The sequence below is a fragment of the Scyliorhinus canicula genome, chromosome 11 (assembly GCF_902713615.1).
Source record: "Scyliorhinus canicula chromosome 11, sScyCan1.1, whole genome shotgun sequence".
NCBI classification, from domain to species: Eukaryota; Metazoa; Chordata; class Chondrichthyes; order Carcharhiniformes; family Scyliorhinidae; genus Scyliorhinus; species Scyliorhinus canicula.
The window spans coordinates 351,773-366,110 of NC_052156.1; the positions used below are offsets into that span (position 1 = coordinate 351,773).

The 14,338-nt window shown below is 45.6% G+C and overlaps 1 protein-coding gene across 1 annotated transcript in view; it reads right to left on the bottom strand.

Annotated features, from left to right (window-relative positions):
• The window catches only part of rft1 (RFT1 homolog), a 194,828-nt gene that overhangs the window by 85,462 nt on the left and 95,028 nt on the right, over positions 1 to 14,338 (bottom strand). Inside the window, exon 2 of the mRNA XM_038812000.1 lies at positions 14,129 to 14,214. Coding sequence (XP_038667928.1) covers positions 14,129 to 14,214 — 86 coding nt within the window. The remainder of the gene's footprint in view (positions 1 to 14,128; positions 14,215 to 14,338) is intronic.

Below are 14,338 nucleotides of genomic sequence, written 5' to 3' on the forward strand. Positions count from 1 at the left end.
CCCACTTTCCCTTATCCCCATAACCACTCTCAACCTGCACATCTTTGGGCACTAAGGGGCAATTTAGCATAACCAACCCACCTAACCTGTACATCTTTGGACTGTGGGAGGAAGCTGGAGCACCCGGAGGAAACCTACGCAGACACGGGGAGGATGCGCAAACGCCACACACACTCACCCAAGTTGAGTATTAAACTTGGAAGCCCTGGTGCTGTGAGACAGCAGGTACTAACCACTGTGTCACCGTGACACCCATTGGGGGGATGTGAAGATAAACTTTTTCACCTGGAGGGAGGTGGTAGTCTGGAACTCTCTGCTGAAACCCTAATAATATTTTTGAAGTATTTAGATGTGTACTTGCGATGTCAAGGCATACAAGACTATGGGCCAAGTGCTGAGAAATAGGATTAGAATAGTTAGGTGGTTGTTTTTGACCGGCACAAACCGCCATTTCTGTGCTATAACTGACAGTTAACTGCCAAGTTTTGCTGAAATTCATATCCGGCAGATTGACTCTGATTGGCCACAGCATTGCCCTAGGGAGTTAACCAGAGAATGGCTGTCGCTTATTTTGTTTAGTTGAAACAGGCCCAAGTGTGCACATGTTCTTTATGTCTGCAAATATTCCACAATTGGACAACATGTGCTAAATAATCCTGAGTGTGCTAAATAATCCTGATGTGGAGATGCCGGCGTTGGACTGGGGTGAGCACAGTAAGAAGTCTTACAACACCAGGTTAAAGTCCAACAGGTTTGTTTCAAACACTAGCTTTCGGAGCACTTCACCTGAGGACGGAGCTGCGCTCCGAAAGCTCGTGTTTGAAACAAACCAGTTGGACTTTAACCTGGTGTTGTAAGACTTCTTACTAAATAATCTTGAGTGTGCTAAATAATCCTGAGTGTGCTAAATAATCCTAATGTGCTAAGAATTACACTTGATGTGGAGATGCCGGCATTGGACTGGGGTGAACCCAGTAAGAAGTCTTACAGAATTATAATGACATGCAATTCAATATTATCAGTTGCACTCAGTGTGGTTCACTTATGTATGCCAGAATCTACAAATTAATACACAGGGCCCTGTTCTTTGCATCTTCAATCCCATCAGCTCAATTTTGCTCACAAGTTCATTATGTGGGACTTTATCATGACAGAACATAAGAAGTAGGAACAGGAGTGGGCCGTTTGGCCCCTCAAGCCTGCTCTGTCATTCAATATCATCTACCTCAAGGCCACTTGAACAAGCTCAGTGATTGAGCTCCCAGAGTCCTTTGGGAAAGACAAATTTAAGGAGGGAGTGACTGAAGATTTCATAGAATTTACAGTGCAGAAGGAGGCCATTCGGCCCATCGAGTCTGTACCGGCTCTAGGAAAGAGCACCCTAGCTCCACCCTATCCCCATAACCCAGAAACCCCACCTAGCACGAAGGGCAATTTGGACCCTAAAGGCAATTTAGCATGGCCAATCCACCTAACCTGCACATCTTTGGACTGTGGGAGGAAACAGGAGCACCCGGAGGAAACCCACGCAGACACGGGAGAACGTGCAGACTCCACACAGACAGTGATCCAAGCTGGGAATCGAACCTGGGACCCTGGAGCTGTGAAGCATTTGTGCTAACCAAAATGTTTCTGGGGATGGAAGAGATTACTCGGGATGGTTTACAAAGGGAGACGAAAGCAAAACCTTTGGGTTTGGTGGTGTGGAAGATGCAGTTAACCTTGTCTAAAGGGGTGAGATTGGCAGAGGGGATACAAGCCATAGTTCAATATTAAAATTTTCCAAAGACACAGCCTGAATCATTAGAATTAGCTGGAATTCAATTACAAATAAGAGTGAAGAAATTAGAAATATAAGCAAAAATAAAATTAAACTTGCTTTCAGGGTTAGCTGCATTAGTTAGTTCTTTAATTGGGTAATTAAAAGCTTCACTTTAGTTAGTTGCATTCCGTAAGACATACAAGCAGAATTAGGCCACTCGGCCCATTGAGTCTGTTCCTCCATTCAATCATGGCTGATATTTTCTCATCCCTATTCTCCTGCCTTCTCCCCATAACTCCTGATCCCCTTATTAATCAAGATTCCTTCTAAATTGCACTCAACTTTAACTCTGGCAGGTTAATTGTGCAACTTGTTCAAACCAGGTGGAACTGGGAGGAGAGGCTACAAGAGAGAGAGCTGATTGGTAAGTAGTGGGTAAGGTCGGTAGGTCTTGACAAGTTCTAGCACTTTTATGGTTTGAAAATCCATTATGTGGTTCATAATCTGCAAGGATTATAATTGGTAGTTACGAGAACAAGAAAAGAAGGGACCTAGAGGATTGGATATAATCTGATATTATAATTATAATAATCTGAATTGTCACAAGGAGGTTTACATTAACACTGCAATGAAGTTACTGTGAAAGCAACTTCTAAAGGTTTAACTTAAAGGGTTACGTCATGGCAGGAGATCTCCAGGCCTTTGTTTGCTCCTCTTGCTCCATGTGGGAGGCTGGAAACATTTCCAGTGCCCAGGACCAGCATATGTGTAGGAAGTGTCTCCAGCTGCAGCTCCTGGAAGCCCGGGTTTCGGAGCTGAAGCGGCGGCTGGGGACATTGTGGAGCATCCGCAATGCTGAAAGTGTCGTGGATAACACGGATAGAGAGGTGGTAACACCGCAGGCTCAGACTCCACAGGCAGGAAGGGAATGGGCGACCACTAGGCAGGGCAAGAGAGAAAGGCAGGAATCTTTTTTTTTATTTAGAGTACCCAATTATTTTTTTCCAATTAAGGGGCAATTTAGCGTGGCCAATCCACCTACCCTGCACATCTTTGGGTTTGGGAGTGAGATCCACACATGAACAGTGACCCGAGGCCGGGATCAAACCCGGGTCCTTGGCGTCGTGAGGCAGCAGTGCTAAACACTGGATGAATATGCCACGTGCTGAGTGGAAATAGCAGGATATATAGGATGAATATGTGGTTGAAGAGATGGTGTGAGGGGGAGGGTTTCAGATTCCTGGGGCATTGGGACTGGTTCTGGGGGAGGTGGGACCTGTATAAATTGGACGGGTTACACCTGGGCAGGACCTGGACTGATGTGTTAGGGAGAGTATTTGCAAGAGTGGTTGGAGAGGGTTTAAACTAAAATGGCAGGGAGGTGGGAACCTATGCAAGGAATTAGAGGAAGAGGACAAAAACAAAAGACAGAAAGGGGAATAAGAAAAGTGATAGGCAGAGAAACCAAGAGCCAGATTCAAACAGGGTCACAGGGAAAAATATTGGAAGCAGGAGTGGTGATGTTAAAAAGACCAGCTTCAAGGCTTTGTGTCTTAACACACGGAGCATTCGCAATAAAGTGGATGAACCAATCCCACGAATAGATGTGAACGGGTATGATATAGTCGGGATTATGGAGACATGGCTGCAGGGTGACCAGGAATGGGAACTGAATGTCCAGGGGTATTCAGTATTTAGGAAAGACAGACAAAAAGGAAAAGGTGGTGGGGGTTGCATTGCTGATTAAAGAGGAGATTAACACAATAGCGAGGGAGGATATCAGCTCTGACAATGTGGAATCTCTGTGGGTAGAGCTGAGAAACACCAAGGGGCAAAAAGCATTAGTGGATGTTGTATATAGACCCCCAAACTGTAGTGGTGATGTTGGGAATGCCATTAAACAGGAAATTAGAGACGCATGTGATAAAGGAACAACTGTAATTATGGGTGATTTTAATCTGCATATAGATTGGGAAAATCAAATTAACCACAATACCGTAGAGGAAGAATTCCTGAAGTGTTTGCGGGATGGTTCTCGGATCAATATGTTGAGGAGCCAACTAGAGAGCAGGCCATCCTAGAATCATAGAATTTACAGTACAGAAGGAGGCCACTCGGCCCATTGGGTCTGCATCGGCTCTTGGAAAGAGCACTCCACTTAAGCCCTACAACTCCACCCGATCCCCATAACCCCATCTAACCATTTTTGGACACTAAGGGGCAATTTAGCATGGCCAATCCACCTAACCTGCACATCTTTGGACTGTGGGAGGAAACCGGAGCACCCGGAGGAAACCCACACAGACACGGGGAGAACATGCAGACTCCGCACAGACAGTGACCCAAGCTGGGAATCGAACCTGGGACCCTGGAGCAGTGAAGCAATAGTGCTAATCACTGTGCTACTGTGCTCCACTAGATTGGATACTTTGTAATAAGAACTGAACAATTGGCAATGTAGTTGTGCCAGACCCCTTGGGGATGAGCGACCATAATACAATAGAATTTTTCATCAAAATGGAGAGTGCAGATTCTGAGACTAGGGTCCTGAATCTTAACAAAGGAAACTGCGATAAAATGAGACGCGAGTTAGATATTGAGGAATGTTACTTAAAGGGACAACAGTGGATAGGCAATGGCAAACAATCAAAGAGCGCATAGAGGAACTGCAACAATTGTTTAGTCCTGTCTGGCACAAAAGTAGACGGGAAAGGTGGTCAATCCATGGCTTCCAAGGGAAATTAGGGATGGTATTCGATCCAATGAAATAGCATATAAACTGACCAATATGAACAACAGGCCTGAGGATTGGGAGCGGTTCAGAATTCAGCAAAGGACCAAGGAATTGATTAGGAAGGTGAAAATAGAGTACGAAAGTAAGCTTGCAGGGAACATAAAAACTGACTGCAAAAGTTTCTATAGGTACGTTAAGAGAAAAAGATTGGTGAAGACAAATGTAGGTCCCTTACAGTCAGAAACAGTGGAATGTATGATAGGGGCAAACAAAATGGCTAAGCAACTAAATACATACTTTGATTCTGTCTTCACAAATGAGGACACAAATAAGATACCAGAAATGTTGGGGAATGCGGGGTTTAGTGAGAGGGAGGAACTAAAGGTGATTAATATTAGTAGAGAAATGGTGTTGGGGAAATTGATGGAATTGAAGGCTGAAAAATCCCCAGGGCCTGAGAATCTACATCTTGGGTACGCAAGCTGGTGGCTCTGGAAATAGTGGATGCATTGGTGGTCATCTTCCAGGATTCTAGATACTTTCGAACAGTTCCTGCAGATTGGAGGGTAGCTAATGTGACTCAACTATTTAAAAAGGGAGGTCGAGAGAAAACAGGGAATTATAGACCAGTATGCCTGACATCTGTAGTGGGGAAAGTTGTAGAAGCGATTATCAAAGATTTTATAGCAGAGCACTTAGAAAACAGTGGCAGGATCGGTCAGAGTCAGCCTGGATTTATGAAGGGGAAATACAATACAAGGGGAATATAAGAAGGGGAATACAAGAGCAGGGATGTACTTCTGAGGCTGTATAAGGCTCTGGTTAGACCCCATTTGGAGTATTGTAAGCAATTTTTCGGGCCCCGTATTTAAGGAAAGATGTGCTGGCCTTGGAAAGGGTCCAGAGAAGGGTCTCTGATCGAAAGAATGTTCTCTGGAATGGTTGAGAACTTTGGGTCTGTACTCGTTGGAGTTTAGAAGGATTCTGCTTCTTTAGGTCTACAAAATTATGATGGGCATAGACAGAGTGGATAATCAGAGGCCTTTTCCCAGGGTAGAGGGGTCAATTACTAGGTGACATAGGTTTAAGGTGCGAGGGACAAGGTTTGGATATGTACGAGGCAAGTTTTTTTTCCCCACAGAGGGTAGTGGGTGCCTGGAACTCGCTGCCGGAGGTGGTGGTGGAAGCAGGGACGATAGTGACGTTTAAGGGGCATCTTGACAAATACATGAATAGGATGGGAATAAAGGGATACGGACCCCGGAAGTGCAGAAGAGTTTAGTTTAGACAGGCAGCATGGTCGGCACGGGCTTGGAGGACCGAAGGGCCTGTTCCTGTGCTGTACTTTTCTTTGTTCTTTGTTCTTTGATGATCTTATTGAAACTTACAGGATACTGCGAGGCCTGGATAGAGTGGACGTGGAGAGGATGTTTCCGCTTGTAGGAAAAACTAAAACCAGAGGACACAATCTCAGGCTGAAGGGACAATCCTTTAAAACAGAGATGAGGAGGAATTTCTTCAACCAGAGGGTGGTGAATCAGTGGAATTCTTTGCGCAGAAGGCTGCGGAGGCCAAATCACTGAGTGTCTTTAAGACAGAGATAGATAGGTTCCTGATTAATAAGGGGGTCAGGGGTTGTGGGGAGAAGGCAGGAGAATGGGGATGAGAAAAATATCAGCCATGATTGAATGGTGGAGCAAACTCGATGGGCCGAGTGGCCTAATTCCGCTTCTGTATCTTATGGTTTTATGGGGAAATCATTCTTGACAAATCTACTGGAATTCTTCGAGGATGTAACTAGTAGAATTCAAAAAGGGGAGCCAATGAATGTGGTGTATTTGGACTTTCAGAATGCATTTGACAAGGTTCTGCATAAAAGATTAGAGTGCTAAATTAAAGTGCATCGGATTGGAGGTAATGTATTGAGATAGATAGAAAACTGGCTGGCAGACAAGAAACAAAGAATAGGAGTTTACGGGTCTTTTTCAAATTGGCAGGCAGTGACTAGTGGGCTACCGCAGGGATCGGTGCTGGGACCCCAGCTATTCACAATATATATTAATGATTTAGATCAGGTGACGGAATTTCATATCTCTAAATTTGCAGATGACACCAAGTTGGGTGGGAGGGATAAGCTGTGAGGAGGATGCAAAGATCTTGAGTGTGATTTGGACAAGTTGAGTGAGTGGGCAAATGTGAATGGCCAATGCAGTTTAATGTGGATCAATGTGAGGTTATCCACTTTGGTAGCAAAAACGAGAAGGCAGACTATTATCTGAACGGCCATAAATTAGGAGAGGGGAACGTGCAACGATACGTGGGTGTCCTCGTACACCAGTCACTGAAGGTAAGCGTGCAGGTACAGCAGGCGGTAAAGAAGGCAAATGGTATGTTAGATTCGGGTCCAGGAGAAGAGATGTGTTGCTGCAATTGTACAGGGCCTTGGTGAGGCCACACCTGGAATATTGTGTGTAGTTTTGGGCTCCTTATCTGAGGAAGGATGTTCTTGCTCTAGAGGGAGTGCAGCAAAGGTTTACCAGACTGATTCCTGGGATGGCAGGACTGATATACGAGGAAAGATTGAGTCGGTTAGGATTGTATTCTCATGAAACCTATAAAATTCTAATAGGACTGGAGAGGGAAGACACAGGAAGCATGTTCTCGATGGTGGGTGTGTACAGAACCAGAGGGTCACAGTCTGAGGATACGGGGTAGACCATTTAGGACAGAGATGAGGAGAAATTTCTTCACCCAGAGAGTGGGCGGCCTGTGGAATTTGTTACCACAGGAAGTAGTTGAGTCCAAAACATTGTGTGTTTTCAAGAAGCACCTGGGAAGACTGACTCATTAAAACGAGGAAAGCCAGTGAGGTTTATTAAAGTGGGGAAAAAAACATGCATGCAGAGGAAGAGGTGAAAGAGTATACAGCCTGTTCAGAGGTTGGCATATAAGCAGGGGCAGAACGTTTTCAGGATTTTATTTGTGAGGGTACGGTTACTTAGAGAGTGCATCACAGCTGCAGAAAAGTCGAGGAGGGTTTGTCTACTGAGTCAGTATGGGTGGAAGTCAGAAACAAGAAAGGAGCAGTCACTTTATTGGGAGTAATCTACAGACTCTTTCCCCCCCCCCCCCCCAATAGCAGCCGATAGATCGAGGTACAAATTGGGCAGCAGATTTTGGAAAGGTGCAGAAGTAACAGAGTTGTTGTCATAGGTGACTTCAGCTTCCCTAATATTGACTGGAACCTCCTTAGTGAAAATGGTTTGGATGGAGCAGATTTTCTCAGGTGAGTACAGGAAGGATTCCTGACTTAATATGTAGATAGGCCGACTAGGGAAGAGGCCATATTGGATTTGCTGCTCGGCAACAAACCAGGCCAGGTGTCAGATGTCTCGGTGGGAGAGCATTTCGATCACAGTGACCACAACTCCTTGACCTTTACCATAGTCATGGAGAGGGATAGGAGCTGACAGTATGGGAAGGTATTTAATTAGTGGAGATGAAATTATACATTAGACAGGAGCTGAGGAGCATAAAGTGGGAACAGATGTTCACAGGGAAATGCACAACAGTAATGTGGGGAGTTGTTTAGGAGCACTTGTTGCGAGTGCTGGATAGTTTTGTCCCACTGAGACGAGGAAGGAATGGTAAGGTGAAGGAGCCTTGGATGACAAGAGAAGTGAAGCTTCTAGTCCAGAGGAAGAAGGAGGCTTACGTAAGGTTGAGGAAGCAAGGATCTGACTCGGCTCTAGAGGGTTACAAGGTCGCCAGGAAATAACTCAAAAATGGACTTAGGAGAACTAGAAAGGGGCATGAAAAAGCCCTAGCGGGAAGGAATTTTTTTTTCTTTTTTTTATAAATTTAGAGTACCCAATTCATTTTTCCAATTAAGGGGCAATTTAGCATGTTCAATCCACCTAGCTTGCACATTTTTGGGTTGTGAGGGCGAAACCCACGCAAACACGAGGCGAATCTCCAAACTCCACACGGACAGTGACCCAGAGCCGGGATCGAACCTGGGACCTCAGTGCCGTGAGGCCGCAGTGCTAACCCACAGCGCCAGTGGGAAGGATTAGGGAAAACCCAAAGCGTTCTACATTTATGTGAGAAATAAGATGATGTTCAGACTGAGAGTAGGGCCGACCAGGGATAGTGGAGGGAACGTGTGCCTAGAGCCTGAGGAGGTAGGGGAGGCCCTACATGAATATTTTGCTTCAGTATTCACGAGAGGGACCTTGTTCCTCGTGAGAACAGCGTGAACCAGGTTAATAGACTCAAACAGGTTGATATTGAGAAGGAGGATGTGCTGGAAATTTTGAAAAGCATCAAGATAGATAGGTCCTCTGGGCCAGACGTGATATACCCACGGTTACTACGGGAAGTGATGGAGGAGATTGCTGCGCCATTGGCGATAATCTTTGCATCCTCAATCTCCACTGGAGTAGTACCGGATGATTGGAGGGAGGCGAATGTTGTTCCCCTGTTCAAGAAAGGGAATAGGGAAATCCCTAGGAATTAGTCAGTCTTACGTCTGTTGTGAGCAAAATACTGGAATGAAATGAAATGAAATGAAAATTGCTTATTGTCACAAGTAGGCTTCAAATGAAGTTACTGTGAAAAGCCCCTAGTCGCCACATTCCGGCGCCTGTTTGGGGAGGCTGGTACAGGAATTGAACCGCGCTACTGGCCTGAATTCGGAGAGATTGGATTTATGATTATTTTGAAAAACACAGTTTTTTAAAGATAGTCATGATGTGGAGATTTAAATAGTCAACATGGCTTTGTGAGGAGCAGGTCATGCCTCACAGGCCTCATTGAATTCATTTGAGGATGTGACGAGACACATTGATGAAGGTTGGGTAATGGATGTGGTGTATATGGATTTTAGTGAGGCATTTGATAAAGTTCCCCATGGTAGGCTCATTCAGAAAGTCAGGGGGCATGGGATACAGGGAAATTTGGTTGTCTAGATACAGAATTGGCTGGCCGAAAGAAGACAGTGAGTGATAGTGGATGGAAAGTATTCCGCCTGGAGGTCGGTGACCAGTGGTGTCTCGCAGGGATCTATTCTAGTTCCTCTGCTCTTTGTGGTTTTTAGAAATGACTTGGATGAGGAAGTGTTAGGGTGGGTTAGTACGTTTGTCGATGACAAGAAGGTTGGTGGAGTTGTAGATAATGTTGAGGGCTGCTGCAGATTACAACAGGACATTGACAGGATGTAGAGCTGGGCTGAGACGTGGCCGATGGAGTTCAGCCTAGATAAATGTGAAGTGATTGATTTTGTACGGTCGAATTTGAATGCTGAATACAGGGTTAAAGGCAGGATTGTTGGAAGTGTGGAGGAACAGAGGGATCTTGGAATCCACGTACATAGAACCCTCAAAGTTGCCACCACGGTTCATAGGGTTGTTAAGAAGGAGCATGGTATGTTGGCTTTCATTAACAGGGCGATTGAGTTGAAGAGCCACGAGGTTTTGCAGCAGCTTTAAACCACACTTGGAATATTGTGTCCCGTTCTGGTCGCCTCATTATAGGAAGGATGTGAATGCTTTGGAGAAGAGGGTACAGGAGATTTACTAGGTTGCTGCCTAGACTGGAGGGCATGTCTTATGAAGAAAGGTTGAAGCAGCTGGGGCTTTTCTCACTGGAACGAAGAAGGAAGAGAGGTGACTTGATAGAGGTGTACAAGGTGATGAGAGGCATGGATAGAGTGGATAGCCAGAGACTTTTCCTCAGGGCAGAAATGGCTGTCACAAGGGGACATCATTTTAAGGTGATTGGAGGAAGGTATAGGGGAGATGTCAGAGGGAGGTTCTTTACACAGAGAGTGGTGGGTGTGAGGAATGCATTGCCAGCTGAGGTGGTGGAGTCGGAGTCATTAGGGACATTTAAGCGACTCTTGGACAGGCGCATGGACAGCAGTAAATTGAAGGGGTGTAGGTTAGGTTGATCTTAGATTAGGATAAATGGTCAGCAGAACATCATGGGCCGAAGGGCATGTACTATGCTATTCTATAGAACATAGAACATAGAACACTACAGCGCAGTACGGGCCCTTCGGCCCTCGATGTTGCGCCGACCTGTGAAACCATCTGATGCCTATCTGACCTACACTGACCTACATTTTCATCCATATGTCTATCCAGTGACCACTTAAATGCCCTTAAAGTTGGCGAGTCTACTACTGTTGCAGGCAGGGCGTTCCACACCCCTACTACTCTCTGAGTAAAGAAACTGCCTCTGACATCTGTCCTATATCTATCACCCCTCAATTTAAAGCTATGTCCCCTCGTGTTGGTCATCACCATCCGAGGAAAAAGACTCTCACTGTCCACCCTATCTAACCCTTTGACTATCTTATATGTCTCTATTAAGTCACCTCTCAGCCTTCTCCTCTCTAACGAAAACAACCTCAATTCCCTGAGCCTTTCCTCGTAAGACCTTCCCTCCATACCAGGCAACATCCTAGTAAATCTCCTCTGAACCCTTTCCAAAGCTTCCACATCCTTCCTATAATGTGGTGACCAGAACTGCACGCAGTACTCCAGGTGCGGCCGCACCAGAGTTATGTACAGCTGCAGCATGACTTTGTGGTTCCGAAACTCAATCCCCCTGCTTATAAAGGCTAGCACACCATATGCCTTCTTAACAGCCCTATTAACCTGGGTGGCAACTTTCAGGGATTTATGTACCTGGATGCCGAGATCTCTCTGTTCATCTACACTACCAAGAATCTTGCCATTAGCCCAGTACTCTGCATTCCTGTTACTCCTTCCAAAGTGAACCACCTCACACTTTTCCGCATTAAACTCCATCTGCCACCTCTCAGCCCAGCTCTGCAGCTTATCTATGTCCCTCTGTATCCTATAACATCCTTCAGCACTATCCACAACTCCACCGACCTTCGTGTCATCTGCAAATTTACTAACCCATCCTTCTACACCCTCTTCCAGGTCATTTATAAAAATGACAAACAGCAGTGGCCCCAAAACAGATCCTTGCGGTACACCACTAGTAACTGAACTCCAGGATGAACATTTGCCATCAACCACCACCCTCTGTCTTCTTTCAGCTAGCCAATTACTGATCCAAACCGCTAAATCACCTTCAATTCCATACTTCCTTATTTTCTGCAATAGCCTACCGTGGGGAACCTTATCAAACGCCTTACTGAAATCCATATACACCACATCAACAGCTTTACCCTGATCCACCTGTTTGGTCACCTTCTCAAAAAACTCAATAAGGTTTGTGAGGCATGACCTACCCTTCACAAAACCGTGTTGACTATCGCTAATCAACTTGCTCTTTTCAAGATGATTATAAACCCTATCTCTTATAACCTTTTCCAACATTTTACCCACCACCGAAGTAAGGCTCACAGGTCTATAATTACCAGAGTTGTCTCTACTCCCCTTCTTGAACAAGGGGACAACATTTGCTATCCTCCAGTCTTCCGGCACTATTCCTGTCGACAAAGACGACATAAAGATCAAGGACAAAGGCTCTGCAATCTCCTCCCTGGCTTCCCAGAGAATCCTAGGATAAATCCCATCTGGCCCAGGGGACTTATGTATTTTGACATTTTCCAAAATTGTTAACACCTCCTCCTTTTGAACCTCAATTCCATCTAGCCTGGTCGACTGAACCTGAGTGTTCTCCTCGACAACATTGTCTTTCTCCAGTGTAAACACTGACGAAAAATATCCATTTAACGCTTCCCCTATCTCCTCTGATTCCACACACAACTTCCCACCACTGTCCTTGATTGGCCCTAATCTTACTCTAGTCATTCTTTTGTTCCTGATATACCTATAGAAAGCCTTAGGGTTTTCCTTGATCCTATATGCCAACGACTTTTCGTGTCCTCTCCTCGCTCTTCTTAACTCTCCCTTTAGGTCCTTCCTGGCTAACTTGTAACTCTCAAGTGCCCTAACTGAGCCTTCATGTCTCATCCTAACATAAGCCTTCTTCTTCCTCTTGACAAGTGCTTCAACTTCCTTAGTAAACCACGGTTCCCTTGCTCGACAACTTCCTCCCTGCCTGACAGGTACATACTTATCAAGGACACGCAGTAGCTGTTCCTTGAAAAAGCTCCACATTTCGATTGTACCCATCCCCTGCAGTTTCCTTCCCCATCCTATACATCCTAAATCTTGCCGAATAGCATCATAATTGCCTTTCCCCCAGCTATAATTCTTGTCTTGCGGTATATACCTATCCCTGCCCATTGCTAAAGTAAACATAACCGAGTTGTGATCACTATCACCAAAGTGCTCACCTACATCTAAATCTAACACCTGGCCGGGTTCATTACCCAGTATCAAATCCAATGTGGCCTCGCTCCTTGTTGGCTTGTCTACATACTGTGTCAGAAAACCCTCCTGCACACACTGCACAAAAACTGACCCATCTATAGTACTCGAACTATAGTATTTCCAGTCAATATTTGGAAAGTTAAAGTCCCCCATAACAACTACCCTGTTACTCTCGCTCCTGTCGAGAATCATCTTTGCAATCCTTTCCTCTACATCTCTGGAACTATTCGGAGGTCTATAGACAACTCCCAACAGGGTGACCTCTCCTCTACTGTTCCTAACCTGGGCCCATACTGCCTCAGTAGACGAGTCCTCAAGCGTCCTTTCTACCGCCGTAATACTTTCCTTGATTAACAATGCCACACCCCCCCCCTCTTTTACCATCTTCTCTGTTCTTACAGAAACATCTAAATCCTGGAACCTGCAACAACCATTCCTGTCCCTGCTCTACCCATGTCTCCGAAATCGCCACAACATCGAGATCCCAGGTACCAACCCATGCTGCAAGCTCACCCACCTTATTCCGGATGCTCATGGCGTTGAAGTAGACACACTTCAAACCAGCGTCCTGCTTGCCGGTGCCCTCTTTCGAACTTTTAACCCTATCCCTGACCTCACTACTCTCAACATCCTGTACACTGGGACTACAATTTAGGTTCCCATCCCCCTGCTGAATTAGTTTAAACCCCCCCGAAGAGCACTAGTAAATCTCCCCCCCAGGATATTGGTACCCCTCTGGTTCAGGTGAAGACCATCCTGTTTGTAGAGGTCCCACCTACCCCAGAATGAGCCCCAATTATCCAGGAAACCAAAACCCTCCCTCCTGCACCATCCCTGTAGCCACGTGTTCAACTCCTCTCTCTCCTTATTTCTCACTTTGCTAGCACGTGGCACGGGTAACAACCCAGAGATAACAACTCTGTTTGTTCTAGCTCTCAGCTTCCACCCTAGCTCCCTGAATTTCTGTCTCAAATCCCCATCTCTCTTCCGACCTATGTCGTTGGTACCTATGTGGACCACGACTTGGGGCTGCTCCCCCTCCCCCTTAAGGATCCCAAAAATCTATACCAGGAAAGTAAGGGTCCTAATATCAACCTGGGGGAACCCCACTACAAACCTTACTCCGGCCTGAAAAATATCCATTGAACATTCCTCTCTGCTTCCTATTATTCAGCCACTTTTGCATCAATGTTCCCAGTCCCATTCATTCGACAAATCCATTCTGATTATGAAAATAATCTGAACGTCTAAAAAATGGTGATGTTGAAGAGAGGTTTAAAAGGTATCAAGAATGAAATGCTGAAATGTGCATACCTCACATTGACAACACCAATGGTCTCCTTAGAAACATAGCGCAGGGTGAAGGCATTCAGCAGGAAGGTCAGCAACCGGAACACGACCTGATACACACAACAAAACACAGTTAGAATCACCCTTATGCACCCAACAAAACAGTCAGAATCACCCTGACGCACACAAAACAAAGGGGTGGGGGGGGGGGGGGTGGGTGGGGGGAGGGAGGAT